Genomic DNA, 22,685 nt, shown 5'->3' on the forward strand with positions numbered 1-22,685 from the left:
CCTCCCGGCTCGTCCTTCCCCGGCCTCCAGCCCCTCGTGGGAAACAATCCCTGGCCTCCAGGTCCACGCGGCGAGGGAGCTGCGGGTGAGCCCCAGAGGGTGGGGGCGAGGGCCATGGGGACCCCGCGCGGCTCGGGGAGCCGGCGGAGGCAGCGGTGCCGGGTGGTAGGTTGGAGCCCCGCGAACATCGGCAGGACCCCAGGAGTCTGCGGCGCCTGCAGAACTGAAGGGACTGCAGGCGGCAGCGCCTCTGCCTGGAGAGGCCGGAGTTCCGCGCGGGAACGCGGACTCTCGGGCTCGCTCGGTCCTCAGCTCTTCAGCCCTTGAGCTGAGCGGGCGGCGCCGTCGTGTGGCCGCCCGTGGGGAGTGCGCGTGCGTGACGTGTGCGCTAGGCCCGCGGGGAGGGAGCGGGGTTGTCAAGGGGAGAGCGCGTGCGTGACGTGTGATCTGGGCCTGCGGGGAGGGGCGAGGAATGCGGGGAAGAGCGAGTGCGCGAGCGCGACGTGTGTGTGTGTGTGTGTGTGTGTGTGTGTGTGTGTGTGTGTGTGTGTGTGTGTGTGTGTGTGTGTGTGTGTGTGTGTGTGTGTGTGTGCGTGCGTGTGTGTGTGTCTCTGTGTGTCGCTGTGTGTGTGTGTCTGTCTGTGTGTGTGTGCGCGCGCGTGTGTGTGCTTTACGTAGTGACGTGCTGGGATTACGGGGCGCAGGGAGGATGTGGGAGAGAACGACTGCCCCAGGAAGGGGCTCGGAAATACATGAATTTCCTGGACCAAATAGCCGCTGGGAGATTTGTCTTGCTTAGCTGTAAAATGCAGATATCTGGAGTGCTTGCCACACTGTGTTGTTTTGAGCGCTCACGTTTTGTTGGCTGCTGTTGTATTTAATTGTTTTGTATGTAATACAGGCGGCTGGAGCTTGGATAAGTCTCTAGGGCCTCCATTCCTCAGTTAATTCGTTTGTGAAATGGGATTGGAGGGGGCTAAACCAGCTAGCCACCAAGGCCTTTTCCTGGCTCTAACATCACCCAGATCCCAAGTTATTATTTATTATGTATTCATTTGTTATTTGTTGTGTATAATCATGACACGGTATCCTGAAGCCATCGAAGGCTGTGTGACGGTGGAAGGTCTGAGACAAATTTAAGAAGAGAGAGGTGAGCTGGAGCTGAGATGGGTGGGCATGCAGGCTGCACAGGAAATGTCACCTGTTTGGAGAGTTTGTGAAGGCATGGTCGGGGTTGAAAGGCTCACCAGCCATAGCTAAGGAAATTCTGTCATTGTCTGTCCCTAACACCTCCTCCTCCCCTCGTTCTCCAGTCACTCTTTCCTGAGGTGAGCTGCCCTCAGTGTCCCATTTTTCATGGCATCTAGAGAAATGCTGAGGTTCCTGCTCCCCCAGCTGGATAGACGCGCAGGATGGTAGTGCAGGCAGGTCCTTTTGGGTTATCTGTTGCTTACTTGAAAAATGAAAAAAAAAAAAAAAAGAATTGAGCCTGAGAAGGTGAGTGCCTGACGTCATGCAATTTGTTAGTGGTAGAATCGAGGTTGAAAGTCAGGTCTGCAGATTCGTGGGCCACTGCCCATTTTGTGACTGTTAGGTCAAAGTTAGTTTTTTTATTAAAAGATCCTTCTGAAAATTGTAAGCAGGTGAGAACATTAAAAAAAAAAAAAAGAATCTTGCCTTAAACACTCCCATCCCTTTTTTCAGAGGTTTCTTGGATTATCTGACCTCATAGGATTAATGGTGTTAGCAGATAACCAGATGAACAATATGGTTTGAGGTGTTTTTCTCCCCCTACAACATCAGTTTTGGCAGATCCATAGTGTTCCTTCCTTTAGATTACTGTTCAATGTTAAACTCATCTCATGTTTTTAATTTTTCTGTGTCACAGAACCTAAATTGGTAATAAATCAATAAGAAACAAATGTTTACATTCACTCAGTGAAAAGTATCATGTCTAAGCTCAACATAAATCGGAGCCACACATGGACAAGTAAGTATCTTGTGTGTGGAGCTGTGTAGGCAGGTGAATCCAGGAACTACAAGGCAGGTCAAGTTCTTACTTCCTTCTTCCTTCTCCTTCAGCTCTCCCTCCTCCACTAAGAGTGAAAAATGAACAAATCCCAGGTGAGTTTTTTTTTGTTGTTTATTGCCATTTTGTCTTAAAATGCGTTTTCTAAAGTTTCTAAAGGTTTATAAAACCTCATGTTAGCTCATTTGTATTTCTAGCTTAAGTAGCAGGTAGTCCTGGCTTTTGTTTCTGCATTTCCATTTCCACCTAATACATGCAGTCTTGCTTCTTCACCACCACTCACCTGAATCAGTTCTGGAAAAGATCACCAAATTGTAATCAAATCCATGTTTTTGTCTTTGTCTTACTTGACCCTTTTGCAGCATTTGGTACTATTATCCATAGTCTCTTTGTTTTGGAAGTCTCCTCTGTTGTTGTCTATGATACTACCCTCCTAGCTCTCCTTTTCCTAACTTCTGTCCCTCATGAAGTTGGCTTTGCCTTTTGCCCCAACATTGCTTATCCCTGGATTTATTGCTTATCCCCTGCTTATCTATCCTTAGCCAACTGCCCTTCCCAGTATACCTATTTTTCCTGACTGCTTTTGTCTTTTTTAAAAAATGAAATAATTAAAAATTGTTAGTATATTAACATGGTTTTTAAAAAAAGTAAGTGATACAAAAGAAGTAAGTAAAGGGACTTCCCTGCTGGTCCAGTGGTTAAGACTCCGTGCTTCTACTGTGGGGGAATGTGGGTTCGATCCCTGGTCACGGAGCTGAGATCCCGCATGCTGCTTGGTGTGGCTAAAACATGGAAAAAAAAAAAAAGTAAGTAAAAATTCACACCCCATCCTCTCTGTAGCTGATGCTTCCTCCAGGTAGGGTGACATTTATTTCTCATCTAAACTGTGACACTTTCACTGAGAGTGAAAGAAGTTTTATTAACAATTATGCTGAGACAGCTGGCATATATAGGGACAGTCCCAGATGAGCTGCAGTGTACTGTCACCCTACTATAGTATACATTATTTCTATTTCTTGTTTGTCCTCCCAGTGTTTCTTTATTCAGTTGAAAGAAAATATGTGTTCCCGGCCTTTATTTAAAAGGGAATCTATTATTAGAGCTTCTTAAATTTAGATGCACCTGTACATCCCTGGCAACGTGTTAAAATGCAGATTTTGATTTAGTATATCTGGGTGGGGCCCTGGAGTCTGCATTTCTAATCAGCTCCCAGATGGAGTTGATTCTGCTGCTCAGGGAACCACACTGAGTAATGAGTGTATACACTATTTCCCATTCTTTTTCTTCTTCTTTTTTTTTTTTTTTCCTTTTTTCACTTCTTTTTTCAGCCTATTCCCAGGGATCTTTCTGTAACAGAACATCTTTCTTTGTTAATAATCACATGGTGATTCAATTACGAATGTTCCATAGTTTATTAAACTAGTTATTAACTATTTCCAACCTTTTGCTACTACAAACCATGTTTTAATGAATAGCCTTGTACATGTAGGTTTATTCTACCAGATAAATTCCCAGAAGTGAGATTGCCAGGTCAAAGGGTTGAATACAATTGATAAACTTGATCCTTTTGGTGGGATTATAGATAGTCTCATTTTGCATTTCCATTGGTACTGCATGATAGTGCTTTTTCTCCATAGCTTCTCCCATAGAAATACGTGGTTCACTTTTGGATTTTGGCAACTGATAGGTAAAAATTAGTATTTTATGTACTTTACATCTGTAATTATCTTAACTATGAGAGAGGTTGAAGATTTTTTTCATGCATCTAAAAGGTGTCTTATTTTTATATTTCTGTGAACTGTCTGTTCATATCTTTTGCCCATTTTGCTCTTAGGTTTCTGGCTTTTTTCTTTTTTTCAATGTCTGGTTAGCTCTTTGTATATTAGGGATACTAATGCTTGTCTTTTATATGAGTTATTTTCTGGTATATCATTTGTCTTTTGATGATTGTTCATGTTTTTTTCCCCCATGCAGGTATTCTGCTTCAGGATATCACATTTCACTTAGTCATCATGTTTCCTTAGGCTCCCCTTGGCTGTGACAGTTTCTCAGACTTTCCTTGTTTTTGATGACCTTGTCAGTTTTTGAGGAGTACAAGATAGGTGTTTTGTAGAATGTCCCTCACTTGGGAATTGTCTGCTGTTTTTCTCGTGATTATATTGGGGTAATTGTTTTCGTGTAGAAAGACCACAGAGGTAGAGTGCCATTTGGTAACATCTTATCAGGGTAAATGCTCTTCACATGACTTTTCACTTTTCAACAGATGATGAATCAGTTTTGATCACGTGGCTGAGGTCATGTGGTCAACTTTCTCCACTGCAAAGTTATTCTTTTTTCGTCTGTTTTCATACTGTACCCTTTGGAAGAAAGTGGGGAGTTATGCTACACCTCCTTCATGGTGGAGTATCCACATAAATTATTAGGAGTTCTGCACAGGATACTTGTGTATTTATTAACTCAGTCAGTGTTTAATATCAATATGAACTCACGGCTAGTTATTTTTTACTTTGTTTATAGTCCAGTACTACCTTGGTCATTTTGTTGCTCAAATTGTTTCAGCTTGGTTATTAAATAGAGCACTTTCAACTGGTTCCTGTGTCTTTCTTATGTACCTCATTATTGTGTTTTTGTTTGAGTACTTCTTCTATACTTTCTGGTAGTAGGCTCATCTTATATTTCCTGCCCTAGAATTAGCCATTTTTCCCTGAAGAGCTCTGGTTCCTTTTATTGGAGCATGGTATTAGAAACCAAGATTGGGGGGCTGGATTGCTACTGGTTTCTAATTCCTTAGAGACCCTCTCAGCTGACTGAACAAGAAAATATATATGTATACTAACTCACATGTATACACATATCTATAAATATTTCAGTATGTAACCGTCTGTGTTTGCATTAAGCTAAGTATTATTTCACACTGATGTCCCCTGCTGTAATCATTATCACATGGAACATTCTAGCGTTCTCTCCTTGCTTGTCTGTAACTCCCATTTTAGCAATCTGTCTACCACCATCTGCACTTCATTTACTTAATTGTTCAGTTCCAGCATACATGTATAAGTGATTTCTGAGTCATTAACCCATGGACTCTTGGTTCCTTCCAGTTTTTGGTCATTATGAATTAAGCTGCTAGAAACATGTAGGTTTTTACATAGACATACATTTTTAAATAGCTAGGGTGTGAAACTGCTTGATCATATGTTAAGACTGTTTAGCTTTGTAAGAAACTGCCAGCCAGTTTTACAAAAGTGCTGTATCATTTTACATTCCTACCAACTGTGAATCAGAATTCCTCTTCTGCATCTGGAACTGAAATTGATGTTGTCATTGTTTTGGATTTAACTGTTCCAGTAGGTGTGTCATGGTATCTCATTTTTGTTTTAATTTATATTTCCCTAATGACAGGTGATATTGAGCATTTGTTCATAAATTTATCTGCTATCCATATGTCTTTGCTTGACATGTTTATTCATATCTTTGGTCCATTTTTCTATTAGGTGATTTGTTTTCTTACTATTGAGTTTTCAGAGTTCTTTTGCATATTTTGAATGTAACTTCTTTATTAGATATATATGTTGCAAATATTTTCTTCCAGTCTGTGGCTTGACCTTTCATTTTCTTACAAATGGCTTTTGCAGGGCAAAATATTTTATCTTAAATGAAACCCAACCCATGTATTATTTTAATGGAATGTGCTTTTTTCTGTTGTATTTAAAAACTCATCACCAAATCCAAGATCACATAGATTTCCTATGTTCTATATTGTCTTCTAGAAATTTAATAGTTTTGCATTTTACTTCTAGATCTGTGATTCATTTTTAGTTAATATTTGTATAAGGTGTAAGGTCTGTGTCTAGGTTCATTTTTTTGCATAGATGTACAGTTGTTGAAGAATCATTTGTTGAAAGACTATCTTTTCTCCATTTAAATGCCATTGTGCCTTTGTCAAAAATCAGTTGACTATATAAAACAAACTAGTGAATATAACAAAAAAGAAACAGACTCACAGATATAGAGAACAAACTAGTGGTTACCAGTGGAGAGAGGGAAGGGGGAGGGGCAAGATGGGGTAGGGAATTAAGAAGTAGAAACTAGTATGTATAAAATAAATAAGCTACAGAGATATACTGTACAACATAGGAAATATAGCCAATATTATATAATAACTATAAATGTAATATAATCTTTACAAATTGTGAATCACTATGTTGTACACCTAAAACTTATATAGTAGTGTACATCAGCTATACCTCAATTACAAAAAAAAAAAAAAATCAGTTCACTATATATCAGTGGATCTGTTCCTGGGACCTCTGTTCTGTTTCACAGATCTATGTGTCTCTTTCAACAATAACACACTGTCTTGGTTACTTGTAGTTTTATATGTCTTGAAATCAGGTAATGTATATCCTCTTTTTCCTTCTTCCATATTACGTTGGCTATTCTAGGTCCTTTACCTTCCTGTTTAAATTTTAGAATCATTTTTTCAGTGTCTACAAAATAGCTGGGATTTTTATTTGAATTTCACTGAATTTATAGATTAAGTTGGAAGGAATTGACATGTTAACAATACTGTCTTCTGATTGATGAATGTGGAATATCTCTCCATTTATTTAGATCTTCGATTTCTTCTATCAGTTTTTGTTTTTCTGCATATCCCTGAAATATATTGTGTTAGATTTATATTTGAATACTTTGTTTTTGGTAGTCATATTGTAAATGGTATTTTTTTCATTCAAAAATTTGAAATTCCAATTGTTTATTCTGATATGGGAAAACAGTTGACTTTTTAATATTGACCTTATATCCTATGATGTTGCTATATTTGCTTATTACTTCCAGGATTTTTTTTCTTTTTCTTTTTGTAGATTCTTTGGGACTTTCTACATAGACAATGTTGACTTCAAATAAAGACAGTTTTATTTTTTCTTTCTAATCACATTTCAGTTTTTTATTTTTCAGTTTTTTTTTTTTTTTTTTTTTTTTTTTTTGCGATATGCGGGCCTCTCACTGTTGTGGCCTCTCCCATTGCGGAGCACAGGCTCCGGACTCGCAGGCTTAGCAGCCATGGCTCACGGGCCCAGCCGCTCCGTGGCATGTGGGATCTTCCCGGACCGGGGCACAAACCTGTGTCCCCTGCATCGGCAGGCAGACTCTCAACCACTGCGCCACCAGGGAAGCCCTTTTTGTTTGTTTTGTCTTGTTGTAGGTCTTTCTGTACTAGCTAGGACTTGAATAGGAGTACTAAGACAGGACATCCCTGCCCTGTCCTGCACTTAGGGGAAAAGTGTCCAGTCTCGTAACATTAAGTATGATGTTAGCTTCTTCATTAAGTCGGGAAAGTTCCCCTCTATTCCTAGTTTGCTGAGAGTTTTTATCATGAATGACTGTAGGATTCTGTCAAATGCTTTTTCTTCATTAATTGATATGATCGTGTAATTTTTCTTCTTTGGCTTATTGATATGTTGGATTATACTGATTGATTTTTTTTTAATGCTGACCCAGCCTTCCATACCTGCAATAAATTCCACTTGGTTGTGGTTTGTATTTCTTTTTATACATTGTCAGATTTGATTTGCCAATATTTGAGAATTTTTGCATCTATGTTATTGAGAGACATTAGTCTTTATTTTTTTCATAATGTCTTTATCTAGTTTTGGTATTAGGGTAATGTTGGCCTCATGTAATGAGTTCGGAGGTGTTATTTACCAGAGGAGATTATGGAGAATTGTTATTATTTTTTCCTTAAATGTACAGTAGAATTCACCAGTGATGCCATCTGGGTTTGGTTCTTTCTATTTTGGAAGTGTTTTAATTATTGATTCAGTTTTTTTTTTTTTTTAACAGAAATGAGTCTATGCAGGTTATCTGTATCTCCCTGTGTGAATTTTGTAGCTGTGTCTTTTAAGGAATTTGTCAATTTCATCTATGTTACCAATTTTTCAGGAATAGAATTATTTGTAGTATTCTCATTATTTTTTTAATGTCATTAGGCTTAGTAGTGTCAACCTAGCTTTCATTTCTGAGATTTCCAATTTGCCTCTTTTTTCTTTTTTTCTTGGTTAGATTGGAGGTTTATTAATTTTATTGATCTTTTCAAAGAAGCAACTTTGAGTTTCATTGGCTTTTTGTATTTTTTTCACATTTTCAATTTAACTGATTTATTCTAATTTTTATTATTTCCTTTACTTTGCTTGGTTTAGGCTTAATTTGCCTTTTTTCTCTAGTTTACTAAGATAGAAGCTTAGGGTTTTGATTTTTAATCTTTTCTAATGTATACATTTGATGCTATAAATGTCCTCTGTGCACTGCTTTCACTGCATCGCACAAATTTTGATACATGGTATTTTCATTTTTATTCCATTTCATTTAAAATATTTTAAAATTTCTTTTGAGACTTCTTTGACTTATAGGTTATTATAAGTTGACTTATAGGTTATTTAAAACTTATAGGTTAGACTTATAGGTTATTTATAAGTATGACTTACAGGTTATTTGTAAGTATGTTGTTTAATTTTCAACTCTTTGGGATTTTTCAGTTATCTCTTGCTTATTGATTTCTATTTAATTCCGTTGTGGTCTGAGAACATATTTTGTATGATAGCTATTGTTTTAAATTTGATAAGGTGTGTTTTGTGGCCAGGACTATGGTCTATCTAGGTGAATGGACCATATGAGCTAGAATAGAATGATAGAATGTGTGTTTTATTTTTTTGGGTGGAATATTCTACAGATGCCAGTTAGATCATGTTGATTGATAGTGCTGTGCAGGTCATCTATATACTTACTGATTTTCTGCCTGCTCAATCGCTCAAGATAGAAGACCCCAACTATGGTTTTAGATTTGTCTATTTCTCCTTTCATTTCTGTCAGTTTTTGCTGTATGTATTTTGATACTCTTTTGTTAGATGAATATGTTTCAGATTGTGTCTTCTTTCTCTAATATGATTTGAACCCATCTAATGGTTCTTAATTTCAGATATTGTAATTTTCAACTTTGGAATGCCCATTTTATGCACGTATGTATGTATCTGTGTGTGTTTGTATACACGTGTATCAGAGGTCCCCAAGACCATCACCAGGTTCAGTGATTTGCTAAGATGACTCAGTATGTAGTTGTACTTACTGCTATCATTTATTGAAGTGAAAGGGTACAAAGCACAATCAGCAAAGGGAAAAGGCACATGGGCATAGTCCAGAGGACACCAGGCACAAGCTTCTAAGAGTCTTCTCCCAGGACACACCTAAGTCCTCTAGCAGTGAGATGTGGCAACTGATGTGAAATGTCTGCCAGGGAAGCTCAACAAACACTCAGTGTTCAGCATGTTTATCAGGGGCTAGTAACATAGGTACTTTCTGCTTAGCATATAACAGAATTCCAGACTCCAGAAGGAATGTATGTGTGCAGCAAAAACCATATTGTTTACACAAACAGTTTAGGCTCAGTGAACCATTCTTATTAAGGACTGGTAAGAACCCTCCTGAAATCCAAGTTCCCAGATGCCAGCCAAGGAACACCCTTGTAGCAGATCGTTCAGAGGATAGCAGTCTCAGGCCTGCTCTGTTAATTCTTTCTCCACAACACACATACCACATATCTGTTGAACTTCTCTCATCCTTTCATTTACTTTGTTCATATTTTCCTCTATTTTATTGAACCTATTAATCATAACTCATTTTGAAGTTCTTGTTTGTTCCAATATCTGAGTGTCCTATGGGTATGCTTTTATTTTCTTTTTTTCCTTGGTCTTTGTCTCTTCATATAACATGACATTTTTTATTGGAGGCCAAACATTGTATTTAACAACACAAATATTGGTAGAGGCTCCAGAAAATGATCTCTTTTAGCAGAGAGGATTCATCCGTTTCTCTGTTGGGCAGGTAGAGTACAGGACTGGTCACTTTAATCAGTCACGGGTTGAGCTTGGTTAGGGCCTGTACCATATTAATTTTAATCCCTCTGTTCATTTTAACAACGGAAAGTTTTACTTCCTTAGTGACAGTTAACTTTATAATATAAAAGATAATATGAAAGAACATTTTCTTGGTAACCCCAGTCTACTTTGTGCATAATGCTAGTTCCTACAATGTCTAATTTAATAAATGTTAATGTGTATGTCTCCTTATCAGGAATAACAGTTGTAGCAACTAGTTCCACCCCCTTAGTGGAAACTCAATTTGTACAAGATATTACTTTTTTCCTACATAGGATAGCATAAAAGAAGGCAATCCTATATACCAATTTTTAGTAAACTCTAAAGAGATTGGTTCTTTTAAATATTTACCACTCATAGAGCTCTGACAATTTCATTATAGAAAAGGAATATACTGTTACAGGAACAAGTGTCATTCAAAGATGTGTGTGTGGACTTCACTCAGGAAGAGTGGTACCTGCTGGATCCTGCTCAGAAGATACTATACAGAGACGTGATCCTGGAAAATTACAGCCATCTTGTCTCAGTAGGTAAGAATTTTTTCTCCATGTGAACGAGGAGCATGCATTTCTTAGTTGATGAAACATAAGAACTCCCTGTGGAATTTTCTGATGGAGATTCAAGGGATCAGATGACTGATCCCTTTTGGCCACTATAAAGAATGCTATATTCTTACCTCTTTAAGGATTGGTTCATTTAGGCACCTCTTTTAGGTAGCTCCTGAAGCTATACATTTCTTCCCTATCATTTTTTCAGAGTCCCCGAAGCCAGGCTGTTCAGCCATAGTCCTGTGTTATTTTCTTTACAGGGAATTGCATTACTAAGCCAGAAGTGATCTTCAAGATCGAGCAAGGAGAAGAACCTTGGATATTAGAGGAAAGATTCCCAAAACAGTGCCGCTCAGGTGAGTTAGTGAGTTCACAGGCAGATGGAAGCCAGAGGAAATGAGATCTTAGGGCACTGGTTTATGGTTTATTAACTTTGAACTATTTTTCCAAAAACACATTTTTTAGCCCCAGACCTTTGGAAGTGATTAAGGACAGTTGGCCCACATCCCTTTGTTACTTTAATCACATTCCTCCATATGTCACTTTCACTCATAAATGCTTCCCTTTGTTATTTGACATTTTAGAGTGATTTACCTATATCCATAATCCAAACTCATTTGGCTTCATCTGAGATAATTTTTCTTGGTTACTTTATCTTTTAAAATTGTTCACCTTCTCTGTATTGTCTTTGGACATCTCTTGTTAGGTAGTATGTATTCATGCAATACTTCCATATATTCATTTAACAAATATATGCTGAGTGCCCAATATGACCCAACTATGTTTATAGGTAATTAAAAGAATGTCCCTATTATCACAGAGTGTCTATTACAGTGAGGGACAGAAAAGCATACGTGTGTGTATAGGTGTAGGTGTGTGTATGTGTACGGAGTTATACATGCTTGTATACACACACATGTTGTTGGGTGGTGATAAATACTGTAGAGAGTTAAAGCAGTGAAAAGGGGGCTGGAGAATGATGGCATGTGCTATTTGGTATGGAAGTCAAGAGAAAACCTTTTTGATGAGGTCCACAATACACAAGTCTCTAATAAATTAAAATGTGGGTTCTGTGGATTCTGAGTATTCCAGACAGAGGGAACATCAGGTGCTGAACTTCTCAGACAGGTGTGCTCTTAGGGTGTTTGAGGAATGGCAAGGATGTCAGTGTGGCTGGAGGTGAGAAGGCCTGGGGGAGATTGGTTGTAGATGATGTCATAAGTAGCATGTACCATGGGAGACCCATTAATTTTATTTTGAGTGAGGTGGGAAATCCTCAGGCTTTTTTGAGTAAACATAAATCAGATTAAGCTATAAGATTGGATTTACAGTTTTAAAGGTTCTCTCTGACTTCTGTGTGGTGAACATGTGGTGGGTAGATGATGCTTAGGCACGACCAAGGAAGGAATAACAGGACACTACTATGTACTCGGGAGGAGAGAGGCTAGTGGCTAAGGCTATGTTGGAAGTGCTGAGAAATGGTGGATTTGTACATATATCTTGGAGACGAGGCCAAGAGGATTTGCTATTGGGTTGGATACAGAGTGTGAGAGAGAGAGGAGTTGAGCATGACTCCAGTGATTTGTCTCAAGCACCTGATAACTTAGCGTACCATTTACTGAGATAGAGAAAATTTGGAGGAGAGATTATAGGGGAGTTACTACGAATTTTACATTTGGACACAAGAAGCTGAGGTAACTGTTAGAATCTGGTATTGAAAAGGCGATTTCATATATACATCGTGTGAAGTACATAATGAGGCCAGAGCTAGAAGTATCCATTCGAAAGGCATCAGCTTTAGGTGGTGTTAAAGGTTGGGGCTAGATGAAGAGTTTTAGATTAGAGATTGGCAAACTTTTTTGTAAAAAATCAGAGAGTAAATATTTTAGGCTTCGTGGGCCACACATGGTCTCAGTTGCTGCTGCTGCTCTTCCTCCTGCTCTTACCTCTTCCTCTTCCTCCTCACTCCTCTCTGCTGCCTCTTCTGTTGTTTTCCCTCTAAAAACATAAAAAACGTCCTGAGTTCTAGGACCACTGCCTTATAATCATAGTTTGCTGTCTCCTTTTCTAGAGAGTGATTGTAAATGAGAGAGGTAGTCCTGGGATGGTACCACTTTTACAAGGTGTGTAAATCTATTAAATCTCGTCATTAGAGGAGACTGAGAGGAACAGTCTGAGGTACAAGAAAATTAGAGAGCCTGGTTTCCCAGGGGTCAAATAAGGAACATTCAACCATCCATTACTGCCTTAAATGGCAACCATGGGATCAGGGTATGGAACCCGTTATCCCCTATTACTAGTTTTTTCAAATACTCCTGATATTGTTTTCCTTTCTATCTTCTTCATGTCTTCATTTTCTCACTTTTCACTGATGTCACTCAAAACCATAACTGTGTCTCTGTTCTGTCGTTCCTGACTTGATCTAATTCCTAATTGGTTTTTATTTTTTTACCTAAAGCATCCAATTTATCTTTCACTAACCTAACAAAATTGCTCCTTATTAATAAATGAATTTACAGTCTCCTTCCATTGACTGTCACAATGTGGTCCTGTTCTATATATCTCAGAGTCTTTCTTTCTGCTCTTCAGAGTTTATACTAAAACTCATACTATCTTAGGTCTTAAATTTCACTTATAAATATTTTATCCTTTTTCTATAACTTTTACTTTTATTTTGCCTTTTCAGAAACTTAATTAAAATTGTAAATGTAAAGTGTTTAAATATTGCATGGTATATAGTAATGGCTTGTTATTATTTCACTTATTTTACGTTAGAGATCAATTTTTTGCTGCAACTTAAATAGTCCATATTTTGTAACCCTAACCCACTAGTATCTGTATCCCCAAAACTCAGACCTGACCATATGACTGCTGCTTGGGGTTTCTATCATTGTTGAGATTTTGTTTTCCCAAAGAGAAGGCCCTTTCATATTTTTCCTGATTCTGATATTTTAATAATTACTTTGTTGAGCCAAGTTTAGAAGAGATCACTCTTTTTCATCTATTCAGAAAGCATTCTGTAGTACTCTTCCTAAATGCACATTTCCTTATTTTGTCCTCATGTACAGGTTGGAAGTAATTCATATGCACATTACTTTCTAAGAATGATTAATGTACCGTGTCCTCAATGAAGTCAGAGGAAACAGGATTTTGGTAACACCTGTCAAGAGCTAGACTGTGGTCATGACAAAGGATTTAGCATTGAGCACTGGATTTGTTTTATTTTACAGTGAATTAAACAGACAGTAACTTCTTCTAAGGCAGCAAGTGGAAGCTAAACATGGTAGGGATGTTGTAGAGTTTGTTGGCTTTTGTTCTTTTATTAATATTTTTGTGGTTTGTCGTTTTAAATTAAAGTAAGTAGCATTTCCTGAAGGATGTCCAGGTCCCAAGGAGAGCCAAGGCTGGAGTGTAGCTAATTAAGTGAAATGTGTGTTGTTAGGAATGAACAGTTTATGAGCGCTCCAGCTAGAGTTGCACAGATAGTTTTTAGTGGATTTGTGGAATTGTGATTTGAGCTCTTACTGTGAATCTAGTTTTTGTTTTGATTTGTGTTTGCCAGTATAAAAACAATTATCAGTTAGCCTTTGGAGCAGTGGGCTCAGGACTGTTCTAGATTTTTTTTTTAACACGTAATTAACATTGTTGCATTGGGTACCAACAGTAAAGTATAGACAGGAATTTTTTATGATAAAGTTTGTTGAAGGTCTCAGAACCATATAGAAAAATGTGATCATTATGGGTCTCACCAGTAAGTAAAAGCCACAGATGAGGCTAGATATGAAAGCAGAAAACCTCACTGTAAAGATAAACCTAGATATAAAAGCAGACTTAAAAATCAGTATTGCTTCAGAAACAAAATTGTTATGGGGAAAAGTAGACCAGCAGACTGAAGTAAAGAAACATATGACTTGATGGTTGGGACAACTTCATTAACAGCTGTGAGAAAACCAAATGAACCTGGTCGTTTTGCAGAGATGGTCTGCCCCTCCTCTATTTTGTATTTCCTGTTGGACATTTGTGTTGTTGTGAATCACAGCTAGATAGAGAGCTAGAGTCTGGGTTAAAGCACTGTCCCTTAAAACATGAGGAAATAGGTGCTTTCAGAAATTTATTTTGATGTTGCTATATCAAATGGGAAAAAGAGGAATGGCAACATGCATATTAGTGAGGATCCTACCACAGTAATCAAGGTGTGGGAAGATAAGGACAAGAAACCATAATCTGTCTCTGTCAAACTGAGTGCTTCCTCTAATATGTTTCTCAGACAGCCTATGTTCCTTTAAAAAAACTAAACAAAAACAAAAAACCTCCTTTGTTGAACTCATCCAGTTCTCGGAGTTTCCTGCTCCCTACATGAACAATGCTCAGAAAATCTCCATCCCTTGCTCACTGTGTCTTGAGTTCATTTCACCTTCTCTAGCCTGCTGCTCTTACAGCATTAAAAAAAATAATTATTCCTTGTGAATTAAAGGAAAAACTAGATCCTGGGCTAGCGGACAATTCTTCTGAACCTGAGGAAGTTGGTGTTTTCAGAACTTTAGGCTGGTGTTGATGTGTAGAGTAGAAGCAAGTACTCTAGTAGGAATCCCACCCAGCAATCAGTGTCTGAGGGGATTAGGACTAGACTGTTCTGTCTCCACCAAACATAGTTCATCCCCTGAAAGCCCTTGTCTGCTAATCTTCAGTGTCACTTTATTCAGTGTTCAGTGTCTCTGTTGGGCTCACTCCATTCTCTTGAGCTTCCTGATTTCTGAATCAGCCACTCACCGGTTCCCTGTGCTTTGAATTTATTTCACCTTTTTCTGTCCAGCTTTAAAGGTTATATTAATAAAGTATTCCACTGCAGCGTGTATTTATTTTCCACTCAAACTAGAAGGGTAAAGGAAATGTATACTTGGATTTAGTTTACACCAGAAAACTGAGCCTAAAACAAAAGAATCGACTGCGTAATAGGGCATTAGTGTAAAAGTCCAATTCCATTAGAAATGTACTAGGATTTATAAGACGTGGTTATTTTTCTCATTTCTAGAAGACTGGAAAGTTGATGACCTGATAGAGAGCAGCCAGGAAAATGAAGATGAACATTTTTGGCAACTTGCTTTCACCAACCAAACGTTAAGTACAGATAGTGGTGACAGAGTAAGGAAAACTTTAAATCTAGGTACAGATTCTGTTCCTTCAAGAAATTTTCTGTATAAGATATGTGACACATGTGAAATGAGTTTGAAAAATATTTCAGGCTTAATTATTAATAGAAAGAACTATTCTGGAAAGAAGCCTGATGAGTTTAATGTATATGAGAAATTGCTCCTTGATATTCGGCATGAGAAAACTCCTACTGGAGGGAAATCTTATAAATATAATCAAAAAAAGAATCGTAGCCCGGATCTCACTCAGCCAATTTTTGACCCACCTTTTGAATATAATGAAAATGGACAAGGCTGCCATGGGGAGGCAGACTCTTTCACAAACAAGAAAGCTCAGATAGGAGAGACACACTGTAAGTATAATGAATGTGGAAGAACTTTCATCCAAAGTTTAAAGCTTAATTTATCTCAGAGAACTCATTTGGAAATGGAGCCATATGAATGCAGTATTTGTGGGAAGTCCTTCTATATGGATTTAAGATTGGGGCATCAGAGAGCTCTTACAGGGGAAAATCCTTATAATGAATATGGGCAGATTTTCTGTGACAGTTCAGCTTTCATTATCCATCAGGGAAATTACACAAGAAAGATCCCCCATGAATATAAAGTAAGTCACAAAATGTGGGAAAAGTCAACCCTCTTTAGACATCAGATAGTACACATGGGGGAAAAACCTTATGAGCACAATGAAAATGGAAATACTTTCAACAAGAAGTCACATCTCACCCAACTTCGAAGAGCTCACTCAGGAGAAAAAACCTTTGAATGTGGTGAATGTGGGAAAACATTCTGGGAGAAGTCAAACCTCACTCAACATCAGAGAACACACACAGGAGAGAAACCCTATGAATGTACTGAATGTGGGAAGGCCTTTTGTCAGAAACCACATCTTACCAACCATCAGCGAACACATACAGGAGAAAAACCCTATGAATGTAAGCAATGTGGAAAAACGTTCTGTGTGAAGTCAAACCTCACTGAACATCAGAGAACACACACAGGGGAGAAACCCTATGAATGTAATGCATGTGGAAAATCCTTCTGCCACAGGTCAGCCCTAACTGTGCATCAGAGAACACACACAGGAGAGAAACCCTTTATATGTAATGAATGTGGGAAATCCTTCTGTGTGAAATCAAACCTCATTGTACATCAAAGAACTCACACAGGAGAGAAACCTTATAAATGTAACGAATGTGGGAAAACCTTCTGTGAGAAATCAGCTCTCACTAAACATCAGAGGACTCACACAGGGGAGAAACCCTATGAGTGTAATGGATGTGGGAAAACCTTTAGTCAGAGGTCAGTACTCACTAAACATCAGAGAATTCACACAAGGGTGAAAGCTCTTTCAGCATCCTGAACATTCTGAAGCCTTTATCCACTCTTTCAAATTCATTATACAGGTTTTTAAAATGAGATTAATGAAACCCAAAGAATGCCACAAATTATTAGAAAGTGAAGTTTTGTTGTGCTTCAGATAATTAGTACTAGAATAAAACCTTATAATGTTTTGAATATGTGAAAGCTTTCAAGAAAAATTAAAACTTTCCATCAGAAAATTTATATTGAGGGGAAATTCATTTAAATAATATGGCAAAAACCTTTATCTCAAATTTATGTTGTGTAGTGCCATATTCTGGATGTGATGCCGAAATTGTAAATCTAATGGATGATACTCTTTTACAGTCATATTCACAGAATCGTAAGTTTAAAAAAGTTAAATGACAACAGCATTAAACATTTATGTGAAGAGTCCTTGATGTTTGCAGGCCTTATGTGAGTATGCTAATATCATAGAAATTTGAGGTATTCTTGATATGTATATTAGAGCCCAACATGCTTGTGAAGAGAAACTCTGAACCCTTAGTTAAGTAACTATTATGGTCTATATTAATATTTCCCACACTAGATATCATCAGTGTCTTTATAGGTTGACACAATTATGTACATATGTATATGTAAATATGTTTATACACACATACCAACACACAGTGGTGTACTGCAGTAAGCTTATACTGGCTTGCAAGTACTGCTGATTGTTAAATTTTCAGGAATTTTGTGAGCCAGTTGTTAAAAAGAGTCATTATTTAAAAATTAAACTATATAAACTTACAGTTAAATATTAAAAAATCAAGGTAATAAGTACTCAACACTCATTACTTCCTAATTATTTTACAGTATTTTGCTGTTATCTTTGTTCTTTAGGTTATTTGTATTGTTGAATCTGCATGGTGAATACTGTATAATGATGTGCTACTGGACATCTCTTCCCAGCTCTACATTCAGTGCCAACATGTTGGTAGCTTGGCTTTAGTGGAAGTATTTATTTACACCATGATAATTGGCAAACTCTACAAATCAGGGTTTTGTTTTCTCAGAGAACCTGTAGTCACATATTTACAGTAGCACATCACTGTGTATTTATGAAAATACATTTGGAAAATTTAAAGTACAAGCCACATACCCCTTTTTCCGTTTTCTGATATAAATAAATGGCTATGGCCATTATTGCTGAATGGCCTCTTGAATAAAGAAGCCAAAATATGTTTTTGTGAGGTTTTTAACTACCTCTGCATCAATCCTATTCTAAATACTACCAGAGTCTCTCTGTAGTATGGCCAGTATATGCTATTTTACAACCATATTGCTTACCTTTCTTCTGACTTTGCTGGCATATGTGAATGAGTATGGCCATTTTTACTGAGCTTCCACTTCTATAAAAGAGCCAAACAATATTTTTCTGAGGTTACTCAGCTGCCTTGGGTCAGTCAATAATGCAAATGCTATTAATAACAATGATAGTTACATAAATTTCGCAAAGGTTAACATCAGTTTTGAACAGTAATGCTCACTGCATTCTACAAATAAAAAGTAGTGGTGTATAATGAAATGCCTCTGTCATATTCTTGGTGCTTTGTTGCTGTATCTATTTAGGCATGATGTGTGTAACCCGAGTTGTATGTAACAAAAGAACTAGGTATTTAATTTAATAGACTGTAATATACTGTCTCTCTCTCCTTTGTCTTAGTGTTTCCTTTGCTTCCTTGGAACACATTGAAAGCAGTTCCAAGAGATACTGCCCACCCAACAGCCAATCCCTACTTCTTAGTTGCTGGGCTGTTTTGTCTCTTTGTCCGTCCTTCCCCCAGATGATTTAGGGGTAAATCCACATTAGTCTAAGTTAATCATGAAGATTCTATTCTAATGATTTTGTTGGGATGGACATGTGAGCAGTGAGATATTTGGAAAATATTCTGCAGTGCTTTGGGGAAAGATCTCAGTGATAAAGTATTGTCATGACATGGGAAGAGATTGTCTTTCTTCTGCTGGACATTTTCATGTCTGTATGTTACACTAGATTATAGTTGTGACCCTGAAGGACAATAGCCTGAAGATAACAGTACACAAATGGGAAAAGCCTGGCTCAGAGATGACGTCACTAAGCTGCACAACTCTTTTTGGACCTGCTCTCTACTAGGAGTTTGTATTACTGTGGCAATAGTGGCTTCTTATTTATTCTCAGGGATGTCTGTTACTTAGACCTGAAGGCAGTTCCCTGATACAGATGAATTCTTGTCTAAGTGTTAATGTTCTATACAGCAATTTTAGGGAAGAATTACTTCTTTTGACAAGTTAGTATAGGGATGGCTGTTAGTATCAGCCATGGTTCTGGTGAAAAACAGAATTCTACTTCAACTAAGAAGACTTTAGTGGCAGACTTATTACAGTACAGTAGTTTGGGCCAAAAACAAGGGATATTGAAGCACCTAGAGACTAGTGTCACCAGGAAGCCATTACCATTCTAAGTTCTTAAGGGGCAAAGGATGGAAGCAAGTGTTACCAGAGCCCAATAAGAGCTGCTCTTATGGAGGAGGGGCCTCCTCATAGGAGATATTGTCACTACCAAAATTTTGGCACCAAATCCCCAGAGCCCTCAGGTGCCACGTGCAGGTGAGCACAAGTGGGCTCAGAATGTAGAAGGGAAGGTCTGGGTGGAGCTATTGGAGAATAAGCATCACAATGTATTTTATTCCTGTAAATTCCTATATAAAGGCTCAGTATTAGAAATAAAGTTATTCTACTAGTTGAAAGTTAAGTGTTTCTGCCTCATTGTGCTGTTACGTTGTCATAAAGTAAATTCCTTTTGGAACTGAGCACTGTGGCAGGTATGTCTTTCCTTTGGCATATGTGAAGCAGACATGTTAAACTGATTATTCATATAGCCCTACATGGTGTTTCTTGTCATATGTGGTGTGAGGTTAGCAGCTCTCTGTTCTTCCAAATAGCCAGTCCTCTGTACTGTTTGATTAATTCATCCTTTTTCTTGTTGGCTTGATATGACCAGTAGGGATAACTGGTTACCCCCCTTGAGAGCATAATAAGAGTAGGTGTTTACCTCACATATTATAATGAGTACATTTTTGTGTGGATTTTTAATTGAAATATAATATTTTGACAGTATTTCTGATTGGCAAAATTCAAATGCCCATAAAATAAGACTCCAGTGTATTATAAATTCTCTATAGGTAGATATATATGGATTAAAATACATGGCAAAAGGCCCAGGATACCTGCTGAACTAAAAGCCAATAGTTACTTTGGGGGAGGTAACTGTTGGGGTAGAGTCTGAAGAGTAGTCATCCGTTATACTCCAAAGAGTATTTATGCCCTCTTCTCTCAATATGGGCCCTGGTTAATCAGCACAGTCCTAGGAAAGCTTAGGAAATTTTGCTACCTCCTTGGGCACCAGTCATGGCCACCATGCTTCTCCAAGTTCCTCTTCTATTTTAAGGAATATGATTAAAGACTGACAAGAGCAGAGCATGTCTTCACAAGGGGCTTCAAGGAATTCTGAACCCTGTCTTATTCTTCAAGGACTTGGGCTTCTTTGCGGGGGGTTAGACAACTGAGAATTTTTGGCTGTGTGTTACTGGAAGTAAGTTCAGGGTAAGATCTGCTCTTTCACATAGGGATAGCTACCCCTATTTTGTAGATGAGGATACTGAGCCCAGAGAGCATCAACCATTCCATCCTGTGGAGTCCAGACATGCTCAAGGTGGGGCATGCAGGATATTAAGCATCACTTCTCTACCTCCTCAAGCATCTGAGGGGAACTTGCTCTCAAACAGTGGTGTGTAAGAGTAGACGTCAGTTCCTCAAGATTATGTAGTGGCTATTGCAACTTTTCTACATTGTTCTAGTAATGTAACCTATTCTTGTGAGCATGGAGTTGGCATTTACTCCAGATGGCACCATCTGTTCCTGGCTCCACATCTGTATTCATCCAGGAATGATCCTTTGTTAAAATGGGCCAATGAGAACCCATCCTAGAATATTTTTATTGAGACGTCATCGTGACCAGATAGTTTGTGTCCTTCTTGTTACCAGCAGCCATATCAAGAAAATATATCTGCAAGGGAGAAGATGATGGTGACAAGTGTTATAAAAATAAAATGGGAAAAGTTGTCAGAAAGATGGTTTGATTTTATGTAGTGTGGAGAGGGAAAGACCTCATTGGGGAGGCCAAAGTGGAGGAAAAGAGCCACTTGGATATCTGGAGGAAGTTGTGTGTATATGTGTGTAATACATACACATGTGTAACCTGTTTTTGTTTTTTGTTGTTTTTTTTAAAATTGGGCCTGTTTTCTGTCTTGAACTTGACCTTCCCTTGCTTGGTATGAGCTATCATCATGCCTATGCTTGGCAGGTAAAGGTGGAGCCATAGCCTCTGGGAGGGTTTAATTCATGGGTATCCTAGATGTCCTCAGCCACTACCCCTGTTTATTGCCCCCAGTTGGAGACTGCAGCTGTAGTTGCCCTGAACCTACCCCTTTATCTGTGTTTTTCTGGGGAAGGCTTATCCTGTTGAATCCATTATTTTCACTTAATCTTCTGCCACCCCAACACCATTTATTAAATAGGCCCATTTCTCTTCACTTTTTTTTAAAACACTACCAATATCATATACTGAATTCCTATGACAATCTTAGGACTTCACATGTTTTTTTACCCGACTCAAATCTAAAATATTTAGATTATTATAGCCATTAACAACACATCTTTAGATAAGCGTTAGTCTTTATTTTCACAAAATGTTTGGCTCTTCCCATTATTCCACATAAAATTTACATTTGTTCTAGCAATGGAACAAAAAAAATGTGAAGACACATAACTTCGTTGAGATTTTGTTTGGAATGTTGTGCTGTAACATACTTCATTTTGTAGTCAGGAAAATGATTTGTACCTCTTATTACTCAAATCTTTTAAACTATTGTTCAGTAAAGTTCGTTTCCTTCATATAGACTCTGCATATTTTTTATTTATGTCTAGATATTATTTTCTTTGAACTTGTATACCTCTTGACTATATTATCATCATGGACAGAAGGGGGACACTTTATATTCTTAAAATATATTTACCGGGGCTTCCCTGGTGGTGCAGTGGTTGGGGGCCCGCCTGCTGATGCGGGGGACGCGCGTTCGTGCCCCGGTCCGGGAGGGTCCCACATGCTGCGGAGCAGCTGGGCCCGCGCGTCTGGAGCCTGTGCTCTGCCGCGGGAGAGGCCACGGCGGTGAGAGGCCCGTGTACCGCAAAAAAAAAAAAAAAAAAAAATATATATATATATATATATATATTTACCAATAAAGATTTTCACTATACATTTAATGAAAAGACAGTCACACGGCATTATACCCTTTGTAAAAAAAAAGTCAGAGTTGGTGCTTAAAGTTAACTTTGAGAGCAGGGGTCTTCTTTTGGATTGTATTTCTTTTTTGGATTTTTTTCCATTTTTGTTTAATAATTGTGTAATTTTTCGAATCTAACGTATTTTGCAACCCAGGAGAAACCCTGATGATCATGGATATGACACTTTTTAATTGTTGGCCTCTGTTTTCAGCTTTATTTAAATGTTTTACGTATATCCATAATTGAAATGGACATATTTGTGGCATATATTTGTTGTAGTTTTATGTTAGTATAGAGTCAGGGTGTGATTATAGCCCATTTTTAAACTATGTCCTTG

The 22,685-nt window shown here is 38.0% G+C and overlaps 1 protein-coding gene across 5 annotated transcripts; it reads left to right on the forward strand.

Moving 5' to 3' along the window:
* ZNF248 (zinc finger protein 248) lies at positions 1–21,958 on the forward strand. Of its 5 annotated transcripts, XM_060126976.1 has the most exons (7): positions 1–85; positions 1,097–1,150; positions 1,889–1,990; positions 2,083–2,124; positions 10,343–10,490; positions 10,769–10,864; positions 15,541–21,958. In XM_060126976.1, exons 4-7 carry the CDS (start codon positions 2,110–2,112, stop codon positions 17,019–17,021), a joined length of 1,740 nt encoding a protein of 579 aa, XP_059982959.1. In that variant the 5' UTR covers positions 1–85; positions 1,097–1,150; positions 1,889–1,990; positions 2,083–2,109; the 3' UTR covers positions 17,022–21,958. The 5 variants fall into 5 exon arrangements, with proteins under 5 accessions (XP_059982959.1, XP_059982958.1, XP_059982960.1 ...); XM_060126975.1 differs by lacking the exon at positions 1,097–1,150 and having other exon boundaries at positions 2–85; XM_060126977.1 differs by lacking the exon at positions 1,097–1,150 and having other exon boundaries at positions 2–85; positions 15,544–21,958.
* Positions 21,959–22,685: the final 727 nt, after the last annotated feature.

Source organism: Lagenorhynchus albirostris, chromosome 16 (genome assembly GCF_949774975.1).
Source record: "Lagenorhynchus albirostris chromosome 16, mLagAlb1.1, whole genome shotgun sequence".
In the NCBI taxonomy this organism is placed as follows: domain Eukaryota; kingdom Metazoa; phylum Chordata; class Mammalia; order Artiodactyla; family Delphinidae; genus Lagenorhynchus; species Lagenorhynchus albirostris.

What these genes read in the sequence shown, in the direction of transcription:
- ZNF248 (XM_060126976.1), top strand. An exon ending in CAGCCATCTTGTCTCAGTAG is followed by an intron (nt 10,491 to 10,768) that starts GTAAGAATTTTT and finishes TTTTCTTTACAG; the next exon opens with GGAATTGCATTACTAAGCCA. An exon ending in CCCAAAACAGTGCCGCTCAG is followed by an intron (nt 10,865 to 15,540) that starts GTGAGTTAGTGA and finishes TCTCATTTCTAG; the next exon opens with AAGACTGGAAAGTTGATGAC.